This window comes from Oryctolagus cuniculus, chromosome 1 (assembly GCF_051225735.1).
Source record: "Oryctolagus cuniculus isolate XC-2025 breed Fujian yellow rabbit chromosome 1, ASM5122573v1, whole genome shotgun sequence".
NCBI classification, from domain to species: Eukaryota; Metazoa; Chordata; class Mammalia; order Lagomorpha; family Leporidae; genus Oryctolagus; species Oryctolagus cuniculus.
This window is the reverse complement of record NC_142867.1, coordinates 70261584-70288856: the sequence shown is the minus strand read 5'-3', so window position 1 is coordinate 70288856 and position 27273 is coordinate 70261584. Positions and strand designations below refer to the sequence as shown.

General features: G+C 51.5%; 1 protein-coding gene across 24 annotated transcripts in view; it reads left to right on the top strand.

The window, feature by feature from the left end:
- The window catches only part of TENM4 (teneurin transmembrane protein 4), a 1939017-nt gene that overhangs the window by 1408927 nt on the left and 502817 nt on the right, over window positions 1-27273 (top strand). For 13 of the 24 annotated variants that reach the window (XM_089331772.1, XM_089331875.1, XM_051821764.3 and 10 more), the window contains one exon: window positions 3050-3151. The exons of 2 other annotated variants lie outside the window; for them this stretch is intronic. In XM_089331772.1, coding sequence (XP_089187898.1) covers window positions 3050-3151 — 102 coding nt within the window. Of the gene's footprint in view, window positions 1-3026; window positions 3152-27273 lie in introns of all 24 variants that reach the window. 9 more of the 24 variants (XM_070076074.2, XM_089331856.1, XM_051821852.3 and 6 more) reach the window with 2 other exon arrangements.

Below are 27273 nucleotides of genomic sequence, written 5' to 3'. Positions count from 1 at the left end.
GTGCCCTGGGCTTCTGGCTCCACTGTTCCTGTTCCTGTGGCTCAGTGCAACAGCCAAGGACAAAAGCAAGCACTCTCTACCACAGAGCTGGCTGCTTTCCTGCTACCTTTGGAAGTGTCTGTGCTGTTTGGGACCCAAGTGAAGGCTGGCACGTGGTTGCTTTGGGGGAAGCTGACATGGCCAAGGCACCCTGCACCTCATTCTACCTGGGCTCTCCCTAACAGCAATGCTGCAAATGAGCAGGCTGCACACCCCCGGGCAGGCAGGAGGAGTGCTGGGAGAGGAGGACAGGTGTGCCGGGTAGACAGATATCATGGGCACTGTCACAGCATGCTTTATGGCTCACCCAGAGAAGACAAGAGCCAGGTGTAGCTCTTATTGGCACAGCTGCCTCGCCTCTCTGCAGCTTCCTTTTCTCATCTACAATTCAGGGCTGCCACCTCCTGCGATTGTCCAGAGGGTTAAATGAGATGCAAGCGCCTGACAGCCTGCCCAGGACTGGGCGCACAATTAGGAGTTTCCCGCCCCAGGCACCTGCTCTTTCAATTCCTACTGCTCATGGCCTGTCAACTTCATTTTCCTAGAGCAGATCTCCAGTGATGGCCCATCTCTACTTGACAGCTCCTGGGGGTTTCCTCTTACTCCCTGAATAATGGCTACATTCTCCAGTCTTGCACTTAGGGCCCTGTCTTTTGCGGTCCACCTCCCCTGTCAGGTGGGATGTCACCTGCTTCCCTCTGCTCCGGCCAGATGCTCTGGAAGGCTGAGCCGGGCACTCATTCTTCCCATGCTTCCACCTTCCATGCCCTCACTGTCTCCCAATGAGTACCCCGTCCTGTCTGCAGGCCAGCCCATCTCATACTGTCTCTGGTGGGGGGCTGAGCATAGGCAAAGCACAGTCCAGGGAATACCCCACCCCCGATTTGTCAGCCTCCTCTGGCCTCTAACATCTTATCTCTACAAAGTAACCAAGTGCTAATTTCCTTGCAAGAAGGCAGAATTTGGGAGTCATCGGTGTATCCTGCAGGGTTCCTAACGCCCAGTGTATGAATAAGTGAATGAGTGAATGAATGGATGCCATAGCCCCTCCCTAACTGGGTATCCCCTCAATAGAATGCTAACTTAGAAATGCTCCTAAAACTTTCTCAGCAACTCTTGAATCTTGCGGTTCAGTAACAGTCATTGTGCTACTTGAATGGGGGTGCCTTGGAGAAGAGGGGATCCTGGGATGAGAACTGGAAAGGAAAGAGATAGAAGGGGAGGAGTTAAGGGTTTCCCTGAGGGCTTGGCAAAGGTGAAGGCAGAAGAGCAGTCAACACTACTTGGGCAGCTTCGTTGAGAGCAGAGGGAGGAGAAGGTGCCGCCTTAGCCTGGACCCCACAGGGCAGAGTGTGTTGTAGGGACCTGGCCAAGGAATGAGTTTGAGAAGCACCTGCAGAGTTTTCATCTGTACAGGAAACCTCAGAATCCTTAGATACGGACTGAGGCAGGCAAAGCCAGCAGCTCCCAGGCCTGAAATCCAGGAGGCCCTGGGCTCTTGGCAAGAGGAAATGCCTCTTACTTTGCCCATTGTCAGAGCTGAGCAAGACCGGTCCCTCTCCCCGAAACCTGGCAGATAAGCTTCCAGTGAACAAGGCGTGGTAAATAGAGTTACAGGGACAGCAGTCCGTAAGTGAGTCCTCTCCTACACTGTGTGCTGCTTATTTGTTGTCTTAGTGAATTTAACATGACTTTTAAGGGCTTGGTTTCCCTCCTAACTTTGTCCCATTAACTCTACCGCAGCCCTTCTGGCCTTCTACCCTGGGTGTTGGGATGGACCCCCTGCCTTGGCACAGACCCTGTGTCTCTGCCTGACCAAGGGGGTTCTCTGTGTTTAGAAGAACCAGGTTTACAATAGGGAAACCTGTGAAATGCAAATGAAGCCAGCCAACTTTCACACATCGGAAAATTTTATTTTAAGTGGGAAGTATCCATCTTCCAGTAGACAGTGGATTCTTTCAGCTGGGTTTCTGGGTGTATTTGGCAATTGTGTGCTCAGGGAAATTCTCCAGTGATGACTCTTTTAAAACATCTCAGATGCCTAAGTGGATCCTTCTGGTCTTTTGCGGACAAAGGCCTGTGGCAGTAATATGTGTATTTGTGGCAGGAAGGGGCCTGGAGTCTATGAGGGCCTGTGTTCGAATCCCAGGTCATCCTCTGGCAGTGACCTGATGCTAATGAATTAAAAACTTTGAGCTCCCCCACCCCACCCCCTGCCACCACTTACGCTTCTTTGAGAGGGATGAGATTTCTTGCATTCATTCTTGCAGCCTGTATTATTATCTCCATGGTTACCAGAGAGGGGGAGGTGGCTCATAGTCATAGTTGTAGCTTCCTGGGAGCAGAAAGGACCAACTCACAGATGAGGAAACAGAGGCTGGATGAGGGGTGGTGCGGGGGGGTGGGTAGAACCCACGTGGTGCCTTGCGGGAAGAACTGGCCCATTTCACAGAGCAGGACACTGAGGTTCAGACAGGCGAGATGACCCGCCTATGTGCCTGCTGAACCTGCAATAGGAATGCCGCAGTCCACACCCCTAAGCGTGGACCTGCACTCTGTTCCCCATTCATGCACATCCCAGCATGCAGTCAATCCTTTGGCCCTCACACACTCAGTTCTCTTCTGCTCCATGCCCTGTGCGGTGCATCAGAGTTGTCAAGGGGACTGATCAGCAGTCCTTGACTGGAGGGGTTCGGTCCACTTGAGAAAACACCCAAGAAAATGATGACTGCAAGCCAAGGCCGTTGCCCCACACTCATAGCGCAGGACCGGTAGAGAAGAGAGGAAGGTATCCCTGAGCCTCCTGGGAAGGCTGTGTAGCAGCAGCACTTGTGTGGGGTCTGCAGGGGGGTCAGGTCCCCACCTGCTTTTCTCTGCTGCTTGTACTAGGGATGGCCCCATCTCCTGCTGGTGTGTGCCTGCAGTGACTGCTGGAGAGTGAGCTCGGTGAGCATGGGTTAGAGCACCTTCCCATCTCGCCCGCTCAGGTCTGTGTTCTCTGCTCCAGCAGAAGGGGTCCCGCCTCGTCCTCCAGGATCTGATGGCCTTGACGACAGGGCTGCAGGGCCACTGGATGCTGCTGACTCTTCGGAACGTGCTGACATGGAGGCAGGTCAGTCCCTTGTCTTGCTCTGCTTTTCTGCCATCAGCTGCAAAACTGTGGTCTTGATGAGAAATGCCATCTTGCAGTCTGAAATCGTGCATGCTTTTTGGCTGGAGGCTTTTGCCATTGGGCAGCATGGGAAGTAGAGGACATGAGGCCAAAGTGGAGGTGGCCTTTAGGGGGAGCAGGAGGCTGCTGGAAGCCAGCACTGCACTAGTAGCCCATGTGGTGGGAGGGCAAGACAGGCAAGGTTAGGTGTCTAGCCAGGGGTGTGATGGGAGTGCTCTTAACAGGCAAGGCTGGGGCCACAAGAGAAAGTTCTGGCCATCAGGGCTGTCCTAGGGTCCTGGAGACCAGGACGCAGGGCCTGGAGAGTGGGGATTACATCTGGAGCTGAGCAGGAGAGAGAGCAGAGGCAAAGTTGAGAATGGGGCAGACAGGTGGTATAGAAAGCAGCATTTCTTTATATGGCTGTGCAGAATAGCAGTGATCAACATGGCAGGGCACTCCTGTGTTATGTGGGAGAAGTGGAGTGATGCTCTGAGCAAGAGAAGGGACGTAGCACAGAGGGGTACAACAGTAAATGGAGGCTGACTCTAACACAATAGGCTGCAGAAGCAGCAGAAGAAGCCGAGGCTGAGGGAATGAACCCCTTGTTGGAGACGGATGACCTTTGAACCTCCTGTGGCAGCGAGGTGTACCTCCAGCCAGCCTTGCGAGGAAAGGGATGGTCCTGTTAGGCTCACTGATGCTGCAGCAGTAAATGCACTCCAGAAAGACTGTGGCCAACATAGCAATGCTTTCTTCCCTGCTCATCATGTTCTGCTCCATGCAGTGACTCAGGGGCCAGGCTGACTGAAGCTCTGACAGACTTGAGGTGTATTGCAACAGGGGAGGAGGTGGCAGGAAGGTATTGACTCTTAAAGATTTTAGTCCAGAAGTGACACACTACCCATGGTCCTCCCTGATTTCTAGGGCGCTGGCAAATGTGGGCAACTCATGGGTATTTGATGAGTCCTAACCACCTCTTCCACGGTAGATGTTATCATTTGCATCTCACACATCAAACAATGGAGCTCAGAGAACTGCATTATCTCATCCAAGTTCTCCCAGCTGAGCAATGCTGGAGCCTACACCTTACATGACTTGTGATCTGACTGTATTTTGAGTTGTCCAATGAAGAGGTACCTTATCACAGGACCAGCATCGGGTGATACTTTGGGGAGAAAACAAGGAACAAAATCCAAAGGGAGTCCCTGCTGTTTCCCCGAAGGTCACACAACCACACACTGAGGTCAGTGCCCTGCAGGATAGACAGATAGTGCTCTGGGGAGACCACTTAAAAGTTCCTAGCATTTCCTGTAGAGGGGCAGGTCTGTATCACCTGACTGAGGCAATGTGCCAAGTGCTTGATTGACATGTTTCATTCAACTCCCACAACCCAGTGAAGCAATGTTTGTGACCCTGTTTTTCAAAAAATAGTTGTACATATTTTTAAAGATTTAACTTTATTTGAAAGGCAGAGAGAAAGTGAGAACCAGAGTGAGAGTGAGAGCAAGAGAGCAAGAAAGAGAGAATGAGAGATTTTCTATCTCCTGATTCACTCCCCAAATGTCTGTGATAGTCAGGGCTGGGCCAGGCAGAAGTCAGGAGCCCAGAGCTCAGTCCAGGTCTCCCACATGTGTGGAAGGGCTCCAAGTACTTAGGTCATCATCTACTGCCTTCCCAAGCACATTAGCAAGGAGCTGAATTGGAAGCAGAGAAGCCAGTACTCAACAAGTCAGTCTGATGTGGAATGTGGGCATCCCAGGCAATGATGTAACAGCTGCACCAAGCACCCACCCCATCACAACTCCATTTTTAAGATGAGAAACTGAGTTGCATTTAGCAAGGTTAGCAAGTTGCTGCAGATCCACTCTTCAACCCTTCTTTGCTTGCTTGCAATGAGGACATAAAAGCTAACAATGCGAAGCTGATGGAATCTGACCCTCGCTGCATCTAAACCCAGGGAACAAGATCTCCTCCTCCTCCTCTAAATCCCTCTGCATCTGGGTCTGTCTTTACTGCCTGAATCCCTGCAAGTGTTACAGCTACAGGATCACAGCTTTCTGCTGTGAATGGTGGTTGGTAGGCTGGGGTGGGGCAGATCTCCTGGCTCAGAGACACATGCCACCCCTCCCTGATTTGGAGCTGCCCATGTAGCAAGACCCAGGTTTTGCTGCACTCATCTCAATATGGGGAGATGAGACATTTGGCAAAATTGTTAGGCTATTGGGTAGCAGGATCTACCAGGATCTACCCAGGATCTGGCAGGATGGGGTGGATCCTGAACCTTGGTGCAGCTGGGTTCTTCTGTCTGGAATGTTCTCTATTTTTTTGGAATGTTCTCTTTTTCAAAAAAAAAAAAATCTCATGCCCACTCCCTCTCCCCATCCTGCCTCTGTTTTCTGTGCTGTTTTCACAACAACCCATCACTTCTCTCCCTTCTTCAGCCCTGTGACCACCTCCTCTGTCTCTGCTCCAGTCCAAGTCACCATCTCTGATGGGATGCTCCCTGGGTGTTCTACTTCCCCCTTTCTCTGCTGTCTGACCCAGAGGATCGGGAAAAGCAGCACTCAGATCCCTTCACTCCTGTGCACAACACCCTCCCCTGGCTCCCGTGGTTCCTTCCACCTGCCAGGACCTACTTGATTGGCCCCTGTTTCCTGTCTAAATCCAGCTCTCCACACACCCTTCACTCATACTATGGACCTCAAACATACTCCTCAGGACCTAAGGCAGGAAAAAATCCTATCTCCAGTCTTGGGCAAATGCCTTCAGGCAGCAGAGCAGCAGTACCTAGAAGTCATCATCCAAGTGAGCAGAGCACCAGGGTTCACTCCCAGGGGGCTACCAGGGACCGGAGTTGTGGTAAGGCAGAGAGAGCATGGTGGGGCAGGCAGTGACCTCCCCAACCACTTGTGCAAAGGAGCAGTCCACCCCCTTCAGATCTTCCAGGCTGCCCCCTCTATTTGAACTTTCCTAGGTGGCATTTGTCTCTGCCTGACACATTATCAGGTACTCAGTAATTGTCCGTTCTCTGTCCTCTCCCCTTAGAACATAAGCCCCACAAGGGCAGGGGCCTGCTTTATGTTGTTCCCTGCTGTGGTCTTACTCCTGGAACAATGTCCAGCACACAGCAGTAAATACAGACTGACTGACTGACTGAATGAATGAATGAATGAAGATGTAGTCCAACAATAGATTCTTTATTGTTACTTGCATCCATGCTCCTATCCAAACCTTTCTGCCTTTACTTGTACACTGTGCCCTCTCTGGAAGGCACCCACTGACCATCTCCTCCCACCCTACCCATGTTCTTCTCTCTGCCTACCCAAGGGTGAGTTCCTATAACACGTTACATGGGCATTATCCATCCATCCATCCATCCATCCATTCCCATGAACCTGGGGGTTTTCAGGGCAAGAATGGTCCTGGTCTTTGAACCCCAGTGCCTGGAACACAAGGGTTCAGTTACTGTTCGTTGTTCTGAATTGAGTGGACCAGAGCACCATGTAGACCTGCTGCTGATGGGCCCCTTCCCCTCCTTGGCATGTCTCCTTCACCTGCAAACAGGAGGAGGCAGGGCCCTTGTTGCCAACTCAGCCTCTTCCTGCCTAACGCCTGCTTTGGAGATCAGGAAGATGAGGTAAATGGGACACTAATGAAATTCAGTGAGAAACGGAAATTGGGAGGTGTTGCAAACACCATGGAGGAGGGAGACATGATTTAAAAGGACCTCTCCAGGGTCAGAGAAGAAGCAAGTGGGGGATAGAAAGAGCTCTGGCATTAACTTCATACTGTCCCACCCCTAACATCTGCATCTGTCCCACCCCTAACATCTGTGGGGTGACCTGTAGGAGTCACCTTAGCTCCAGGGGCTTCACTTTCCAGTCTTTAAATTAGGAGCCTTTTCATTGAAGGACTCATTTATTTATGCATGCCCCTCCCACCTCCACCCTTGCCAAGAAGAATTTGAGTAAACTAACAATTTTAATTAATTAATTAGGTCCAGAGAATTTAATGCAAAATATAGAGTAGAAAGTTAAAGGGGGAAAGGAGAAGAGAAAGAGATGATCCAGGCTGTGGGGAGCAACTCGGACTATACTGTTACTGGAATTAAGACTTATTCTATGCATCTGCTCTCCCACAATATGGCGCTGGGAGAGAAGAAAACAGCTTCTGCACAGCTGCCTCCAGTTCAGCCAATAAACTGTAGGACTTGCTCCTGATTGGAGGAGAGCAGCGTACTCGGCGTGTGGGCAGCCGAGTTAGGATTGGCGGAGGAGGACTATAAAGGAGGAGAGAGACGGCATGCACGGGGAACATCTAAGGGGAACATCTAAGGGGAACACCTAAGGGGAACACCTGTGCAGCCCCCCGAGAGAGCCGGCCGGCGGTGTGCCGCTCCCCTGCGGAAGTGGGGAATGTGGCCAGGGGGAACTGCCCTTCCACGGAGGTGGAAGGGACAGTTGCCAACCCGGGAAGAACCAGCAGCAAACCCGGGGAGGGCCGAGCAGACGAAAGAACAGCGCAGGGTCCAGTGTCGTTCCTCCACGAAGAGGGGGAGTGACACCAGGCCACTCAGAAAGGGGATCCTCAGAAAGCAGCTGCAAACCAGTGCACAGGCCCTTGTCACAAGCCTGAGGGGCCACAGCTGCTCACCACCTCCCAGGGAGGACAGCTGGTCAGCCAGTGCCTCGATGACCAGTGCTTCAGAGCATGTGCACATCTGCGGGCTGAAGTGTCTGCTGTGTCCCAGGTATCCTGTCTCATTGAATGCTCACAGCACCCTGCAAGGGGGTCTTTAAAAGCCGGTTTCACAGAGGGGACACTGAATCACAGAGACCCTGAGTAATCTCGTTAGCAAACAGTGCTGGGCAACTTGAAAAGCCACATGCAGAAGTGTAAAGTTGGATCCCTTCCTCACACCATATGCAAACTTAACTCAACATGGACCATCAACCTAAATATAAGAGTTAAAGTATAAGCCTTTAGAAGAAAGCACAGGTGCAAATGTTCATAACCTTGGATGAGGCAATGGGTTGGCACCTACAAAATGTGGGGGTAGATGAAATAGATAAGTTGGACTTTATCAAAGTTCAGAAATCTGGGACTTCAAAAGCCATCATCAGGAAATTAAAAAGATATTCACCAACTGGAAGAAAATATTTGCAAATTGTATGTCTGATAAGAGACTTTTATCTGGACTATATAAAGAATACAAGTAAGTGAAAAGACAAACAACATTGTGGGGAGCAGCCTGGACTGGACTGAGTTACTGGAATTAAGACTTATTCTATGCATCTGCTCTCCCACAATATGGCGCTGGGAGAGAAGAAAACAGCTTCTACACAGCTGCCTCCAGTTCAGCCAATACACTGTAGGACTTGCTCCTGATTGGAGGAGAGCAGCGTACTCGGCGTGTGGGCAGCCGAGTTGGGATTGGCGGAGGAGGACTATAAAGGAGGAGAGAGACGGCATGCACGGGGAACATCTAAGGGGAACATCTAAGGGGAACACCTGTGCAGCCCCCCGAGAGAGCCGGCCGGCGGTGTGCCGCTCCCCTGCAGAAGTGGGGAATGTGGCCAGGGGGAACCGCCCTTCCACGGAGGTGGAAGGGATAGCCAACCCGGGAAGAACCAGCAGCAAACCCAGGGAGGGCCGAGCAGACAGAAAGAACAGCGCAGGGTCCTGTGTCGTTCCTCCACGAAGAGGGGGAGTGACATAATGGTGCCGTGACTCGGATATGAAGCCTAGGCAGGGTTTAGTGTCGCTCCTCCACGAAGAGGGGGAGCGACATAATGGTGCCGTGACTCGGATATGAAGCCTAGGCAGGGTTTGGTGTCGTTCCTCCACGAAGAGGGGGAGCGACATAATGGTGCCGTGACTCGGATAGGAAACCTAGCTTGGATAGGAAACCTAGGTCGGATAGGAAACCTAGGACGGATAGGAAACCTAGGAGGGAAGAAGTGGAAAATACCGGAGAGAGAGACTAGCAAAGAGCCTAGGTGCCGGAAGAAGCTATTGAAAGCCTAGGCATAGACTCGGATATGGACTGTGGGAAAGAAGTTAGGATTGACAGCGAAAGTGAAAGCTTTCATAGACTCGGATGCGGACTATGGCGGGGAAGCTAGGAGATTGAAAGCGAAAGTGAAACCTGGAGGAGGCTTGGACTCGGATACGGACTGTGGGGAGTAGCCAGGAGAAATGAGAGGAATATTGTTGGAAGAAAACTTAAGGAAACATACCGGGTAGAGAAAAATGTTAGGGAGGATGAAGCCGCGAGTGCAGGCCGAGGCGGAGACTTAAGCCACCTTGGAATTCTTCAAGTCACCCCGGGGAGCAAGAGGCGAAGATCTGGAACCAGAAGCAGAGACGTGGGCCGCCAGGTTGGAATTCGCCAGGTTAGTCCGGGGAACTTGGACTGAATGCCGGTGGTGGTGGAAACATTCGCGGAAGCCGCCGCGTGCAGAGAGAGCACGGGGCGTGAATAGATAGGGAACGCGGGGCTGGCGCGAGGCCGTGGTGCGGGCGCGAAGTGCATGGAGACCGCGGAGCGTGCGCGCAGAACCGGGAGCCCGCCGGCAGGGCGAGGCGCCGGGAAGCCGTGCAGAGCCGTGAAGCTGCCGCGGGGCAAGGTGCCGAGAAGCAGCCTCGGGGCGAGCGCCGCCGGGAAGCCGCAGGGATAAGAGAGACAGAAGTTTAGAAGTAAAATGAGAGAAATAGGAATGCTGGAAGATAGAAGTAAAATAGGAGAAATAGGAATGCCCGGAGATAGAGAAATAGAGAAATAGAAAGGCCTCCCCACAACATGGCAATGAGAGAGCTTGGATTCGGTCTGCCTGATTAGGGAAGTGGTGAGCACCTGTGGGCGGCTAGCAGCTTATGCGCCGCAGGTCACCGAAGACAGGCACATTATTTTTTTTTTTTTTTTTTTACACAGGCAGAGTGGATAGTGAGAGAGAGAGACAGAGAGAGAAAGGTCTTCCTTTGCCGTTGGTTCACCCTCCAATGGCCGCCGCGGCCGGCGCACCGCACTGATCCGATGGCAGGAGCCAGGAGCCAGGTGCTTTTCCTGGTCTCCCATGGGGTGCAGGGCCCAAGCACCTGGGCCATCCTCCACTGCACTCCCTGGCCACAGCAGAGGGCTGGCCAGACAGGCACATTATTAACATCAATAGGCCTCCCCACAACATGGCAATGAGAGAGCTTGGATTCGGTCTGCCTGATTAGGGCGATAAGCACCAGCAGGCAGCTCGACCAGAGTATGAGCTGCAGGTCACCGAAGATAGGCACGAACCAACACTAATAAGTCTCCCCCACAATACGGCAATGAGAAGGCTTGGATTCAGTTTGCCTGATTGTTAGGGCTTGTAAGCCCCTGCAGGCAGAGCAGAGCATGCGCTGCAGGGCACCGAACACAGGCACGCATCAGCGCCTAAAAACCTCCTCACAACATGGCGAAGAGAGGACCCGGATTCGGTTTGCCTGATTGATAGGACTTGTAAGAACCTGTGGCAACTCTAGCAAGTAGAGCAGAGTGTGTGCCGCGGGACACCGAAGACAGGCGCGTATCAACGCCAAAAAATAAAAAGAAAGGGGGATCTGTGGGGAGCAGCCCGGACTGGACTGAGTTACTGGAATTAAGACTTATTCTATGCATCTGCTCTCCCACAATATGGCGCTGGGAGAGAAGAAAACAGCTTCTACACAGCTGCCTCCAGTTCAGCCAATACACTGTAGGACTTGCTCCTGATTGGAGGAGAGCAGCGTACTCGGCGTGTGGGCAGCCGAGTTGGGATTGGCGGAGGAGGACTATAAAGGAGGAGAGAGACGGCATGCACGAGGAACATCTAAGGGGAACATCTAAGGGGAACACCTGTGCAGCCCCCCGAGAGAGCCGGCTGGCGGTGTGCCGCTCCCCTGCAGAAGTGGGGAATGTGGCCAGGGGGAACCGCCCTTCCACGGAGGTGGAAGGGATAGCCAACCCGGGAAGAACCAGCAGCAAACCCAGGGAGGGCCGAGCAGACAGAAAGAACAGCGCAGGGTCCTGTGTCATTCCTCCACGAAGAGGGGGAGCGACATAATGGTGCCGTGACTCGGATATGAAGCCTAGGCAGGGTTTGGTGTCGTTCCTCCACGAAGAGGGGGAGCGACATAATGGTGCCGTGACTCGGATATGAAGCCTAGGCAGGGTTTAGTGTCGTTCCTCCACGAAGAGGGGGAGTGACACAACATAATTTTAAAATAGACAAAGAGTTTGAGTAGACGTTTCTCCAAAGTAAATGCAGGATTGGCCGATATGCACCTGAAAAGTTGTTGAGCATTTTAGCCATTAGGGAAACGCAAAGCAGAGTTGTGGGGCCATTTGGCCCAGGCTTGCTCTTTCTGACTGCAAAGCTCCTGAGCACACACCTCCCTGAGGCTGAGGCAGAGACTCTTGTCTGCCATTGAAGGGCTCCTTAGGAATTGGGGGAGGGCAGGGTGGGGGCTGTGGGGCAGGATGCGAGGGGCCGGCCAGGGCCAGCTTCTCCAGGGGCTCTTCCCAGGAATGGAAATGGCTGAGAAGGCTGCCCGAGAGCCCAAGCACAAGCAGTCCACCCCTCCTCCTCAGCCTGCCCCACCGCGGCGGGTGCCGGTAGTCTTCAGAATTAGCAGAGATCTCAGAAGCTTTCTGTTTATGTGGATTACATCTATTAGTGTTTGCCACACTAGTAATTACGCTGAAAAACGTGTCAGATGTTACTTATAGCTTATTTAAAGTAAAAACAATAGGCCCTTCCATTAGCATGCCCAACACGTTCTCATGAAAAATGGCTTTTCCCCAAAAAAAGTACAGCAATGTGTGGAATGGTATTGTTTCGGGTTTTGGCAGACTCTGTAGTATGTGGTGTAGTAGAAGTGTGCCTGCTTCTGCGTCTAACCTGGAAAACTCCACTGGGTACTCACTGAGGGAGTCGGAATGAAGAGGCTAAATGGTGTCATAGCCTTATCGTGAGCAGCTTTGACCTCACAGACTTCCCGAAAGGGTCCCTAGGACCCTCGGCCATCCCCAGGACATATTTTGAAAACCATGAGTACAAGAAGCGAGATCCTCATTACAGATTTCAGCAGGGAGTGGGATGAAGTTAACGTGAATCTAGCATATAGAGGAAGGGAGGTGACAGCAGCCTCAGTGGAGAGGGGGCAGCAGCTCTCCTGGCATGGAGCCTGCCTGTTCCAGGGAGGCCCCGGGCCTTTGCACAAGACATTTGACATTCTCTTGGCCCAGAATACCTACTTAACAACATTCTCCTCATACTTTAAGGCCAAGCTGGTCTCACTGCCTCAGAAAAACCCTCTCACCATTCTCAACACCTCCAAGGTGGGGGTAAGCTCCCCTCCACACCCTGCACCCTCTGACTCCCACTGGGTGGGGAGGGGGCTTCAACAGGAGGGGGATTGGAGATGGTTCCGGTAGGAGCTTGGTGGAAGGCTTGGGCTGCCAGGAAGAGGAGTTAAGACTTTTTGTGGGGCCGGCGCCGCGGCTCACTAGGCTAATCCTCCGCCTTGCGGCGCCAGCACACGGGGTTCTAGTCCCGGTCGGGGTGCCGGATTCTGTCCCGGCTGCCCCTCTTCCAGGCCAGCTCTCTGCTGTGGCCAGGCAGTGCAGTGGAGGATAGCCCAAGTGCTTGGGCCCTGCACCCCATGGGAGACCAGGAGAAGCACTTGGCTCCTGCCATCAGATCAGCGCGGTGCGCCGGCCGTAGCGCGCCGGCTGCGGCGGCCATTGGGGAGTGAACCAACGGCAAAAGGAAGACCTTTCTCTCTGTCTCTCTCTCTCACCGTCCACTCTGCCTGTCAAAAAAAAAAAAAAAAAGACTTTTTGTGATTGTTGTTGAAGAAGTGAGAAGCCATTGGAAGGCTTTGCATACGCGTCTCCTTGGTGGTAACAGATTTGAGTCTATAGGGAGCTACAGAGACCAAGAAGCAGATGAATGTCTTCCACTACTAATTCTGATTCAGATAATGTCAGTTTTCTAGAAGAGGAAGAGAAATGAGAAAAAGAAGGAAGGAAGAAATCCACACCTACTTAAGCACCCACTAGGAGCCAGGCGTTCAGCGCGGTACCCTACTGTCACAAGCAGGTGATATTTCCCCCATTTTGCAGCTGAATAAACTGACGCTCTCCTCACCCCAAGGATAACTTGTTAACAAATGGCAGAGCTGGGATTCGAACCCCAAACTACAATCAAGCTGCCTCTAGCACTAAGGACTGCTTTTCCGACTGCTCCACGTGGCCTGGGCACCATTTGTTTGACCTTCAGTGTTTCCTGCTGCATAGTCCTCTTTTTACAAGTGTATTTCTCTTGTGGAGATTGAAACACACTTCTTGGGAAGTGGCCAGAAGTAGCGCTTCCTTGTTCCCCTCTTGGAATCTGCAGCAACCAAGCACACAGTAGGTGACCAGTGACCCCCGCTTCTGCATTGTTCCCTTCTTAACGGCAGCCTGGCCACAGGGCGCTGTTCATGTGAGAGGGACCAGTGCCTCAGAAGTAACCAAGGGGTCAGCTGGTGCAGACCTGCAGGAAGTCGGAGGGCTGGGGACAGATGTGTCCTTTGTTCTCAGGACCAGGCTGGAGAAAGAATCCTCAGTGGGACACCCTACTTCCTGTACAGATATGACCGAGGCACACAGACCTCGCGAGGCTGAGACTGTTATCACAGATGGTGCCAATTACATCCATTCAGCCAGGGGAGCTTACTGTTTACTCAACTCTGGCATGGGTTTGGATCTATGCTAGGCACACTGTTTTATATTAATCGTGCAAACCTCTATGAGGGAATTCAGCATGTTTGTGGAAAATGCATAGTATGAAAAAAAACTATGCATGAATTTCAATTTTTTGCATCAAAATAAACTTATATCTAATTCCATTTTTCTATGAACTGTTTTGAAGTCCTCTCATATTTTCTGGCGCTCTAAGATAAGAATCTTCCTCATTTTTCAGTGATCAAACTGAGACCCAGAGACCTGTCTTGCTCAGGGAACATCAAAAAAAATTGTAAATTGTGGAAAAATGGAATTAAAAGATGAGGCAGCAAACTTCTCAAACCCGCTCGTACAGCTGGTCCCTGGTGCAGCTGGGGTTGAAGGTAGGCCTGTGTGCCGTGCCCTTTGGTCGTGCCATTGTGCCCTCCACAGAGGGAGGCTGTGCTGAGTGTGGTCCCAGCGGGTCCCGTGCTCTGATTCAGGAGGCTGGCGCCATCCTCAGCCTCGTGATCCTGGCCACGGTGACTGCGTGCTGCTGTCAGGTTCTTCGTGCCCAGACCACACCCATCTTCCTAGATTCGTTTGCTTTATCCCCAAGGTTGCAGCTTCAGGCTTTGCTCTGAGCTCTCAGGATACCCTCAACCCTGCCTCCTCACCTTCACCCCCCAGCTCCCGCGATTTCCTTAATGAATGTTCTTGGGCCCACTGGACACAGGAGTGGTCTTAGGGAGGAAGAAGGAGCAGTTAGCCTCAGATGAAATCCAAAGGTGCCACAGATTGAGCTCGAAACCCAAGTGCAAAAAAGGAATCCCTTTGAGGGAACCCCTTCCGGCCCCCAGTGCCCCGTGCCTTGGGAAGCCAGAGCCCCAGCCTGCCTGCTCAGAGTGGTGCTGCCTGGCAGTCTTGCCCTTGCAGTCAGAATGATCACAGAGCCATTTGCAAGCTGAAAACCTAGTTCATTTCCAAATGGAAAGGCCAGTGTCACTGTCCTGTCACCAAACCTTCCTGTCCTAGTAGCTGCTTCCTGAGGCTAATTGCACCCATCTTCAGCTGCGTATCTCAGCGGCCTGTTTAGCCAAAGCCGTGAACCTCCATCACTCTAGTGCCTTGACTTACCTACACTGTGAAATGGGTGTCTTAGACATCTTCCACCTCCCTCTGCTCTAGCATAAGCTGCAATGGCAGAAAAGAACAATGAGTTGATGGAAGGTGCAGAATCTTCCGTTGCTTTGGATTCTAACCATAGAGGAAAAGCCTAGTGTGCAGAACACGCTCCAGGGGAGAGAGCAGACATTTGTTGAGTACCTGTGAGATGTCAGCCACTGTGCTCGACACCTCACAGTCCATTTAACCCCCAGCACCAGCCCGTGAGGTTAGCATTCACAGATGCGGCTGTGGAGCCACAGAGAGGGTCAACGACTTTAAGTCTCATGGCTGGCAAGTGGGGAGCCTGGAACTGTGTCAAGGTCAATGCTGCAAAGCCCAGCTTCTTCCCAGTGGGTTGCAAAGATCAACCACAGGGGTAAGAACCACCCTTTGTGGCATGTTCACCGTACACCTGACTTACTTGCATTAGCTCAAGTGGCCCTTGCCAACCCAGTGCTAGCAGGCGCTGCCATCACTCCCCTTGTACACATGAGGAAACCAGGGCACAGAGCGGTGCTTTCGGAAGGAATCATTTCCCAAAACCGGGTGCTCAGAAGGTAAGCTCCAAAGGCCCATCATTGGCTGCTGCTCTGCCATAGAGCTCTTGGCCTATGGTATACTTACTAACATTTGGTGATTCATACTTCATGACATTCTTTTTTTTGATAGATTTATTTACTTATTTTGAAAGTCCAAGTTACAGAGAGGTAGAGAGATAGAGGGCTCTCCCATTTGCTAGTTCACTCCCCCTGAAGGCCACAAGAGCCAGGTCAAACAGCCGAGAGCTTCTTGCCACTCCCACATGGTGGCAAGGGCCCAGACACTTGGGCCACCTTCCACTGCTTTTCCCAGGCCATTAGCAGGGAGCCAGAATGGAAGTGAAGCAGCTGGGACATGAACCGGCGCCCCCAAGGAATGCCGACATCACAAGTGGCTGTGTTACCCGCTGTGCCACAGCACTAGCCCTTTTGCATAGTATTTTTGTTTTCCAGCCCAATGCCAAAGCTTGTTCTAACTCCACAAGCCATGCTTCAAGTCAGAGCCTCGAGAAGCCACACACACATCAGCTTCTGTGCTGGGAGTTTGCGTTGCTTATATTTCAGTGTGCTTTATCTGTTTTGACAGTACATTTTTTGTTTGTTCTTTCTCTCTCCTTAGGTATTTCTTTAAATGTAGTTCACATTTGTTTTCCGGTTCCTGTTGTATTTGTAGGTGTGAGTTTTTTGTTGTTGTCCATGGTCCCTGGTGCCTCTTGCTCCCGGTGGCTTGTTTCCTTGGGTGCTCCTTGATATTTTTAGGTTGTGCACTCACGATTGTCAAAACTGTGTGGTACTGCCCCAGAAAGAATTGGCACTTGTTTCTACCAAGTGCCTGGAGGAACCACCAACTTGGGGTCACTTTAAATGAAATGTTCAGAGGTGCATATTGTGATGCAGCAGGTTAAGCCTTCACATGGGACACCTGCATCCCCTATGGAGTGCCGGTTCCAGTCCTGGCTACTCCACTTCTAACCCAGCTTCCTGCTAATGTACCTGGGAGGCAGCAGAGGGTGGCTTAAAGGCTGGCACCCCGGCCACTCCTGTGAGTAGACCCTGGTGCATCTGGGCTCCTGGCTTTGGCCCGGCACAGTCCTGGCTATCGTAGGGATTTCAGGAGTGAACCGATGTTAAAAATAATAATAATAATAATTGCTCAGGTTGGACTTTGGGTTTTTTCTGCCTACCAGGAAATATGTATTCAGACCATTCTGTGAGTGGAAATTCCCAGGGGATCCCTGGGCCCTCTGCCCAGCTCGAGGGCCGGGTTTGCTGCAGTCTCCTGTGGCATGGGATTTGGGGCTTCTACCAATTCATCCTTTCCCTGAAGCAATGGATTTGGCCTTTCAGAGTCCCAGCCTTAAGGGAGGCTCCCAGTCTGACTTTCCTGGACTTTGGCTTCATTCTCCTCGTTGGCCCTTTAAGACCCAAAGCCCCGGACCACCAAGGCTGGCGACACCTCAGGCAGCCAGCCTTTTGGTAACTTTGGTGACCACTGCAAATTCATGCCATCTGGTGGTTGCTTTGACCTCTGAGGATTTCTTCCCTTTGCCAGCTCACCTAAATTTTTAAAAATAAATTCTCTGTTTATTCCGGTGTTCTCCGATGTGCAGTGCTAGAGTTGTTGCTTAGGGTGAGTAGGCAGCTGTATGGCTGGAAATAGGTGTCTGAAGTGGTCACCTTGGTTTTTCAATGCTGTGGACATTGGTAGCCATTGGGACTCACCAGTTAGGGTTTCCCTGGCTCTTGTTGGCTATTTTTTACATTTTTAAATTTATTTTATTTATTTGAAAGGCAGAGGCAGTCGAATGTCCTACCTGCTGGTTCACTCCCCCAAATACCTACAATAATCAGGACTGGGCCAGGCTGAATCTGGGAGACAAGAACTCCATCCAGGTCTCCCATGTGTGTGGCAGAGGCCAAAACACTTGGGCATCACCACTGCCTCCCTGGATGTGCGCTAGCAGGAACTGGAATTGAAAATGAAGCTGGGACTCGAACCCAGGCACCATGACATGGAAACAGGCATTCCAGACGCTGTCGTAACCTCTCTGCCAAGTGCCCACCACCCCTGTGTGTCTTTGCTCCAGAGCCCACTGGTGTGCTAGGAGAGCAGGTCATAGGCAAGTCCCTCCTCCTCTTCTGAGATCTTAGCCTGTGCTGTCCCAGCCTCACAGGGGCCTTGACCACAAGTATCACCTGTACAAGCTGCTGGGAGAGAGCTTGTGTTCCCATAGATGCCCGTATAGTGACCCATCCTGTAGGCACGCCTGTGTGCTGTGACCCAGCTGTCCCAGCATAGTCCTTGCTAAAGCGTCGAGTCAGCTCAAGCACAGACAGCCTGCACCATCTTAACATGTATTTGACTATCAGTTCACCCACTCCACAAATATTTACTCACTGCCTACTTCATGCTGTTCCTCTGTTAGGTTCTGGAATGTTCTTAGAATGTCCTTGTCCCCTTGTGGATAAGGGTATTCACATGGACAGTGACCACAGAGTAGATCATGGCTGAGGCAGAATGAAGCTGGAGGCTAAAGGAGACTGACCTAGCAGGTGCATTTCAGGCATGAGGGACAGGTAGCGAGTCTAGAAACAGAACGACTACAGATCGCCAGGCCCTAAAGAAGAAGTGCCACTCCAGTGAAAACCAGCCTGTTTGCCTTTCCTGGGCTTGGGCTGTGGGCACACAATGCCCTCGTCCATGCCAGGAAGCACCCTTCTCTGATCTCTCCCAAGGGGGTGAAATTGGTTTTTGGGGGTTTAGGATTAAAAAAAATCTTCGTTATTGTAATTGTCCGTGGTCCTCTGAAGCACTGTGCTATGTATAGACATATGCAGAATGCCTGCAGTGTTAAATTTTCATAGGAAGCAGTGGAGTGGGGGAGGGTGGAGTTGATGCCTGAGGTGGGGAAAGTTACAGTGAAAGAGAACCATGGGTGTGGGTGAATAAGCAGGTGTTTGGTTCCAGATTCATCCAAAGTCAAATGCTGCCTCCCTCACTAACTGCCTGTATGACCTGGGACGGGTTAACTTCTCTGGGCCCATTTCCTATCTTCCACGTGGGATAATAATCTCCCACCACACAAGGTCGTTCTGGGGTTAAAGGAGATAATGGCCATGCAGGTGAAGCTGCTGGCACGTGGTGGTTAATAATTGACGCTGTTATGTGTTAGTTCCCTTCCCACACCAGCCTGGCAGGCATGTGCTCCAGAGAGGCCCAGAGTTGCTGGCACTGGCCCAGGAGTTGTTTTTCAGGCCGTCCACCCTGCAGGCCGTGAGTGGCAGCCACAGGAGAGTCCCTCCTCTGGTCCCCACAAATGCGCCACATCCCGGGAGCTCTGGCATCATCCTAGAGAGGGCTGGGTGCTTTAGTCGGGTCATCAAAGACAGCCTCGCCCACTTCTTCCTCCACATACACAGTTGATGTTCAACCTGTTTGGAGCCACGCACGCCAGGGGCCAGGGAAGTGAAGAAAGCCAGCTGGAGTTGAGGCTTGTTAGGAATTGTCTTCTTGTGGGTGGTTGAGGTGGGGGTGGGAGATCTGCAATTTTCTCCTGAGTTGCAGGCTTCCTGAGGTCTCAGCGACAGCATCTGGGGAAAAGGCAGTTGGCCGAGGCCCAGCAGGTGTGTCTGGAGAGCGGTGAGAAGAGCAGGGAGCCTGTGGACAGGGAGACTGGCTGCCCCGTGTCTGTTGCCCTGAGACTCCTGCTGCCCTCTCTGCACACCCTCTTGACCTGGGGAGGGCCTGCAGGGCTTGGCGTCACGTAAATAATGCCTGCCACTTAATAGCTGCTCATCACACGTGTGTGTGATGACAAGAAACTCCCCTTCCCATTAATTACAGCCAACATTATTATTAGATGGCGTGGTCTGTATTTTACTACAGTAGCTCTCGGCAGCCTCCTGGCAGCTCAGCTTTTGTGTTCTTCTTTATCATCCTCATCCCCATTTCATAGCTGAGGACAGTGAGGACAGTGGCCCCAGGCAACTTCACTGCAAAGCCAAGGTCGGCAGCTGCCCCCACCTGCTTTCCACATCCGCTCAGCCACGGTGGGGCTGGTGGTTGCTTCTGCTCTGAAGTTCAGTGCCCAGCACCCAGGAAGGGAGGGGAGAGCCAGAAGTGGACACAGGTTCCTCCCTCCTCCTGGTCCCATCAGAGCCATCCTTCCAGTGCTGCTGGTCTCTGCTCCTGTCGGGGTCTGCCTCACTCAGGTGTGCCTGGCGAGGTGCCTCTGCCATGTCTCAGGCACACAGAAGGCAGAGGCTCAAGCCCGAGAGCCGGGAGAGGGGGAGGGGGAGGGGGAGGGGGAGGGGGAGGGGGAGGGGGAGGGAGAGGGAGAGGGAGAGGGAGAGGGAGAGGGAGAGGGAGAGGGAGAGGGAGAGGGAGAGGGAGAGGGAGAGGGAGAGGAGCCTCCTCCAACCCAGCCACTCCGATGGCTGCCATGTTCCAAGGAGACAGAGAGGGGTTCTATCCAGCCATCTCTTGCTTTGGAAGCCTGTTGCAGTTGGCCAGCATTTCCTGTATTCTCTCATTGAAAATTGCTGCTGCCCACTGAAGGGTCGGGGACAGGTGTTGCCATCCCAGCTGGGAGACAAGGGTCTACCCGGGACTCCCCCTCTCTGAACCTAGACCCAGAGAGGGAGGCAGCTGCCTGCAGCTCACTCAGGGGCTAGTGGCAGAACCAGGGCTTGAACCCAGACCCTACTGCCCGCAAAGGGCCACATTCCTGCTTCCCATGTGTAGTGCAGCTCAGAGAGAGGAGAGAGCAGTGTGTGACAAGGTCTGACCTTGGATGGCTCCCTGGGCCTGCAGCCGTGGACGAGATCTGGGCAGCCGCAAGAAATGCACCCCCCAGGTTTGGCGAAATACCGGCCAGGAGGCTTCCTTGTGCTGTTTCTAATCTGGGAGGCCATAGGGCCGACTCTGAGCCAGCCCTGCCCAGCAGGGGGTCTGGAATGGCGCGCTGGAGCACATGTGGGCAATGTGGAGCGCCCTGGTCTGGAGTGCCCTGGGGGAAGCTGTTTCCCGTGCTGGCTTAGCAGCCCCGTCAGTGCCTGCAATTACAGACGGGTGTTGCCTCATTCTCCAGAACACGTTTAACATTAATTCTCCAAAACGAGATTATGTACACGAAGGTGGGGACTCAGAGGGAAAGCCCAAAAGGCAATAACCCAGGGTGCTGGGCTCCAGAGCTGGGAGCTCACCACTGTCTCCTAGACCTTGCTCCTAAAGCACAGGTCTGGGTGTGCCCTTGTTCAGTTGTGGTTTCCAGTGGCTTCCCATACACACCTCTCCTTCTATCTCAGAAGGGCCTCTATGGTCCCTTATCCCAGGAGAGTTGACCGCAAATGACAAGGATTTCAGTCCTTGGATTGAAATCCTGGCTTTCCTAATTCCCAGCTGTGTCACCCAGGGCAGGCTACCCAACCGCACAGTGCTTCTCTAGCTGTGTGCGTAACTTGGCGTGGTGATGATAATAATGCAACAATGCTGCTGTTGTGACTGCTCTGAAGATCAAAGGAGATCATGCCCGTGAAGCTCTCGGCACAGACCCTGGTCCACGGCGAACGCTCGGCTGCAGTGTTTACAGATGGGATGGTGCTAGCTCCTGGCCTCTGAGTGGGGAGCCTCTTAGAGTGGGGAGCTCTTTGCATGCTTTGAACCTGTAAAATCCTTGCTCATTCTTCCAGGTCCCCAAGCTGGCGGGCAGCCTGATCCTGACCTCACAGGCTGGTTGCCTTGCTCCTGCCTCTATCCCACTGCGGTGGTCACAGCACCTCTCTGGTCTTCCAGCACATGTCACTGTTCCCTGGGCACACAGAGGGCTTGGGGCATTTCTGGATCTCCCAGATGGGAGCTTCTGAGAGCAAAGAGGTGTCTGAGCCCCAGGCAGGTCCTCAGTGGGTGTTGTAGCCTGAATGTGTCATTACCCCATGCTCTGCCCAGACTAAGACATTCATAATTGATGCTTGCACAGATTCGGGCAAAGAAGGTTAAGGCTCCATGGTGAGGGGTGTGGGTGGCAGACAGGAAACCAGGGCTCCACCTGACTCCTCTGCGCCTGGCAGTGACAGATACTATCAGGACCTCATGATGTCCCCTGTGGCAACAAAAGCCCCAGACAGCTTCCACCTCAAGTTAGAAGAAAGCCCCGGTTCCTTCCAGTTGGCAGTCCCCTCTCAGCACTGCTCAGGCAGCCCCGTGGCTGCAATTCCAGATCCAGCACAGGGGCCTTCAGGGGACGCCAGATCTCCGTTCTGTGCACCCTGAGCACCAGCCCCGTTCCTCCTGCGTCCGTTGTGACTTTCCCATCGCGGGACAGCCCACCCATCTTCCCTGGCAGGAGAAAGCCCTCTACAGCCACAAAGGACTTTCCCGAAACACTCACCCTACAGGCTGAAGGCTTCGGACAGCTTCGCTGCTCCATGGAAGGCCTGGAAGCCCTGAACGTCCAAAGCAAGGAAGCACCAGGTTCCTTATCCTCCACTCCAGCCCCACCAGGGGCCCAGAGCCCTGGTCTCTGTTGCATCCTGGACTCTGTGCACTTGGGGCTGCTGCTCTTCAGCACAGTGGCTACAGGAGGCTGGCCTGGTGTTAGTAGTATCTCCTTTCCCTTCCTTTATTTCAATTGAGAAATAATCTTTGTATCAAAACAGTAGTATAAATGATATAGTGAAAATCTGTATGCCTACCTCCCAGTTTGAAGAATCAAAATATTATAGGTGTGGTAATAGCTCAAACCTAGAATTAGCCTCATGGTCTTTCCGTGGGTGAGGGTGAGGCAGACCGCTCCACCCATAGCGTATGCTTTTATGTTACTCAGCACTATAAAGGAACGAACCACTGACACACGCTCCAGTTTGCATGAATGCCCAGGGAGTGATGCCACATGAGCCGATGCCCATCTCAAACCCTTCGAAGCTGTACAATTCCACTGATTTTTGAAATGACAAAATTATAAATGGGGAACTGTGGCTGACAGAGCTAAGGGATGGGGCTGGGAGTAGGAGGAGGTGGAATTGTAAAAGGGCAACATGACAGATCCTTGCAGCAATGGAAATGTTCTGTGTCTCGATTGTGGTGATGGATATGTAAGCCTGTACAGGTGATAAAATTATATGGAATGTAGCACATACACATATGGATACTAGTGAAACTAGGGAAACTTGAATAGGATGGGTGGAGAATATTGTTTTTTTTAAATTGTACTCAGTGCTACCAGTAGTGAAACTGAAAAAAGTATACATAGGATCTCTGTCTGTATTATTTCCTATAAGTGCATGTGAATCTGCAGTGGTCTCAATACAAACTTCAATTTGAAAAAATGAAAGAATGCCAATACCTTTAAAATGTTAGGTGCAATTAAGGGCCCCAGTGTGTGCCCGCTAGGCTCACGCCTTTCCTCCCTAAAGACCTCACATGGGCTCTGCCTCTCAGCCACTGTTAGATCAGGTCTCCATCAGCCATTAACATCAAGACACCAGCATCCAAACATCTGCATGAGCATTGGGGAGATGAGCCCTGCTCAACCCATAACAGACTTCTTTATTTCTTGCTATTTGAGCAGGTATGGAATGCTATCCACCTGTTTTAATTTCCTTGGCTGCTTCTTCCATGAATCATGGGTGTCTGTGCCCCATTGTATCTCCCCAGCCACACTAGGCGCTCCCAGAGATGGGATGGTCTTTCAAAAAGTCATGGTAAGGGCTGGCGCTGTGGCCTAATAGGCTAAGCCTCTGCCTGCAGTGCCGGCATCCCATATGGGCACTGGTTCAAGTCCCAGATGCTCCTCTTCCAATCCAGCTCGCTGCTTATGGCCTGGGAAAGCAGTTGAAGATGGTCCAAGTGCTTGGGCTCCTGCACCCATCTGGGAGACTCTGAAGAAGCTCCTGGCTCCTGGCTTCAGATGGGCCCAGCTCTGGCCTTTGCGTCCATTTGGGTAGTGAACCAGCAGATAGAAGACCTTTCTCTCTGTCTCTCCCTCTCTCTTGTTTGTAACTCTACCTCTCAAACAAATAAATAAAATCTTTTTAAAAATCTCATGAAAAATGTGGGGTGTAAAAGAGTTATACATGGTTTTAAAAAAAAGCTGTACACCAAAATAAACTTATCTTTTAACTCCATTTTCCATAAATTTTTTGAAGTACCTGAATATGTGCCTAACACATAGCAGGGCTTCAAAATTTGTTGAATGAATGAAAAAAAAAATAATAACTCTAGATACTTTGATGTGGTAGGATCATGGTTGCTTTCTTTTTAAAAAATTATCTGTGTATTCATTTGAACCGGAGAGTAGTGCTTCTATCCACTGGTTCACTCCTTAAATGGCCACAATGGCCAGGACTGGGCCAGGTCAAAGTCAAAAGCTGGAAATTCTCAAGCCAGGTTTCCCACAAGGGGCTGGAGCTCAAGTACCTGAAATAACACCCACTGCCTCCCAGGGTGCACATTAGCAGGAAGCTGGCATTAGGAGAAGAAGCAGGACTTAAACCCAGACACCGTGACATGGAGCACTGCATCCCAACTCACATCCTCACTGCTCAGCCCAACGGCAGCCCCCGTGGTTGTTTTCCTTTTCTTCCTTTTTTTATAATATTCAGTCACTGATTTTTTAAAAATATAGCTTGACTGAGATATAATTGATATATCATAAAATATGCCCATTTACAATATAAGATTCAATGGTTTTTAGCATAGAGAGTAGTACAATCAAAACCATAGTCGATTTTAGAGCATTTTCACATCACCCAAAAGAACTCACTTAAGATTTCTCCCCAACCATCCAGCCACCCCTGTCCCCCACTCAGTTTGCTAGGTGTCCAGCCATAGGAAGCCACAAATCCACCTCTGTCTCTGGAATTGCCTGTTCTCAATTTTTCATATAAATGAAATTGTAAAGCATAAGTTCTTTTGTGACTGGCTTAGCATGATGCTTTCGAGGTTCATTCTTACTGTGGTATGCATCAGTACTTCACTCCTTTTTGTCACCAAAGAATATTCCATTGTATAGATGTGCCACATTTTATTTAGGCATTCATCAGTTAATGATTTGGGTTGTTTTCACTTTTTCACCATTACAAACGACACTACCGTAAGCATATGTGTGCACATTTTCATGTGGATATACGATTTCATGTCTCTTGAGTGTATACCTAGATGTTGAGTTACCAGACTACATAGTAACTCCATGTTTAACCATTTGAGAAACTGCCATGCTGTCTTCAAGTGGCTAGAGCCTTTTACATCCCTACCAGTGGTGAATGTGGGCTCTAATATCTCCTCTTTCTAGCCAACACATATTATTATCTGTCTTTGATTGGAGCTTAATCCTAGGCTTTTGAATCAAACAATCTGGGTTAGAATCTTGGTCGTGCTAGTTACTGGCTCTCATATCATCATTAACTTCCCCCCTATTTTATTGTTCTGTAAGAGGGCACTGATTGTATCTACTTTGCAGGACAGGTGTAAGGATGGATTAAATAAGACAGTGGACTGATGGACCTGCTGGTGCTTTCTGGAATGCGGTTATCTTTCCTTGGAACAGAGTAGCTTTTGTTACGGGGCTCATTTCACCCGGAGCCTTTCTTCCTGGGTCGCTGTTCAAGTCTCCTAGAGCTTCTGTGCGCATCTCCTCTTGGTTGCCTGGGAGCTAAGCTCTGTGTGAGTGAAAGTCCAGAAAACCGTAGTGCATTCATTCCCAGAACTTGGGTGACCCAGGACAGTGCTACCTTCACCTCCCTTCCCAGCCCCCTGGAGCTGTCCCACCCACCCTGGCGGCATCTTACAAGACACCCTCCCTCTCCCCACACACACTCACGCACGCGCGCACACACACACACACACACACACACACGGAGACCAGAAGGGCAGAGAACTTCAGCCGGTCCCCATTTAGGAAGCCTCAGGTTGAGTTTGAACCTCTTGAGTTTACTGAAATAGGGTGTTTTCCTCTTCTCTGGCAGGAGCCCCATTTGTCATGCCATCGTTTTTCCAACAATCACAAACATTATCTTCACATGCAGGCATTGTATAGGATAGAAAAGATGATTGCTTGCTGATTGCTACTGTTGTTCATTTGGGAGCTGACTCTATGGATGGGAAGGACACAGCTGCCTGTTGGAGATGCAGAGAACAGCAGGGCGCAGGGAGGGAGGGAGGGTCCCTCACGGCAGGGAGACCCAGCAGTCAGCTCATGGAACACAGTGTCTGTTCCTGGCAGAGGCATGGTCAGTGTGCACAGAAGGAAGCCAAGACACATGTGTCCTAGGCTCCTGGGCCCCAGACCAGCATCAGCATTGTCCCCAGCCCCAGGCTGCTTCCCCAGTCCTCTCCAGCTTAGACCAGAAGCTTGGGCACCATCTTGATGCCACCTTCTTTGTCTCACACACCTCCTTGGTCACCAAGCTACGTGAATTCTGGCCTGGAGCTCTCTCAGATGCACCCCATTCTCTCCATTACCTCCTTCCCTGCTGACTGCAGCCATGTCCTCACTCCCTGGCTACCTCTCTGCCTCTAGCCTGTCCCCCCCCTCCCCCGATGATTCATTCTCCAGCCCACACTGATCTTCCCATGAAACAGATAAGATCAGAGCACTACACCTTAAAACCCTACAAGGCTTCCTTTCACCCTAGGAGTAAAGTCAGACGGCCTGACATCACTGGCCCACCCCTTGTTCCTACCTCTGCAGGCTCCCATGACGGTCTGTGAGTGCACAGACTGGATGAGGGGTTCCTGTCTGTGTCTTCCCCATTCATCCTAGCAGGACTGCTAGCTTATGCATGTCAGTGCCCCAGCATCTAACAGAGCCTCAGACTCAGGAGAGGTGCCCAATAAGTGCTGATGTCCCCTTCTGTTTGAATAGTCTTTATAATTTTCAGAACTCTTTGCCTTCTTTCTTTCTTTCTTAAACCCTTACCATTCTGAAGGACACATAATAGGAGTTGTTATTCCCACTTTACAGGTAAGAAATCCAAGCCTCAGAGATAGTAAGTGATGTTCCAAGGCCCTTACACAGCAGGCATATGGCTGAGCTATGCCAGTCCTGGATCTTCCAAAGAAGCCACCACCAGAATCCCTTGAGGAAAGTAAGGCAGGTTATTACTTCCTGTGGTTCTCAAAGTGTGGTCCCTGGACCAACAGCATCAACAGTGCTGAACTGCCCAGTCGCCATCTCCCAGCCTGCTCCGATGTGCAGTGCAGCTCCTGGAAGGCAGCAATAATGGCCCAATTCATCAGGTCCCCTGCTACCCACTTGGGAGACTTGGATTGAGTTCTCAGTTCCTGATTCTAGCCCTGACCAGCAGCTGGGAGCTTGGGGGTGCTCTCCCTCCCTCCCTCCCTCCCTCCCTCTCCCTCCTTATCTCCCTGCTCATAAAGTAATAAATAATTTTTGAAACTCTTCCTGCAGACCTTCTGCAGCATGGCCTCTTGCAGTAAGATCAGAGAGCTGGGTGGGGCACCCTCCTAATCATCGTAGCCCATCAAGCATCCTCCCTGCCAGGACTGATTAAAGGAAGCCAGACAAGTGTCTCTCCTGGGTGACTCTGGGTGCTGAGATGACCAGAACATGAGTCACTTGTAATGCCCTGGGTAGAAGCATTTTCCAAGCAGAATAATCCCCCAGTGTGGACAGAAACGACTAGTGACAGGC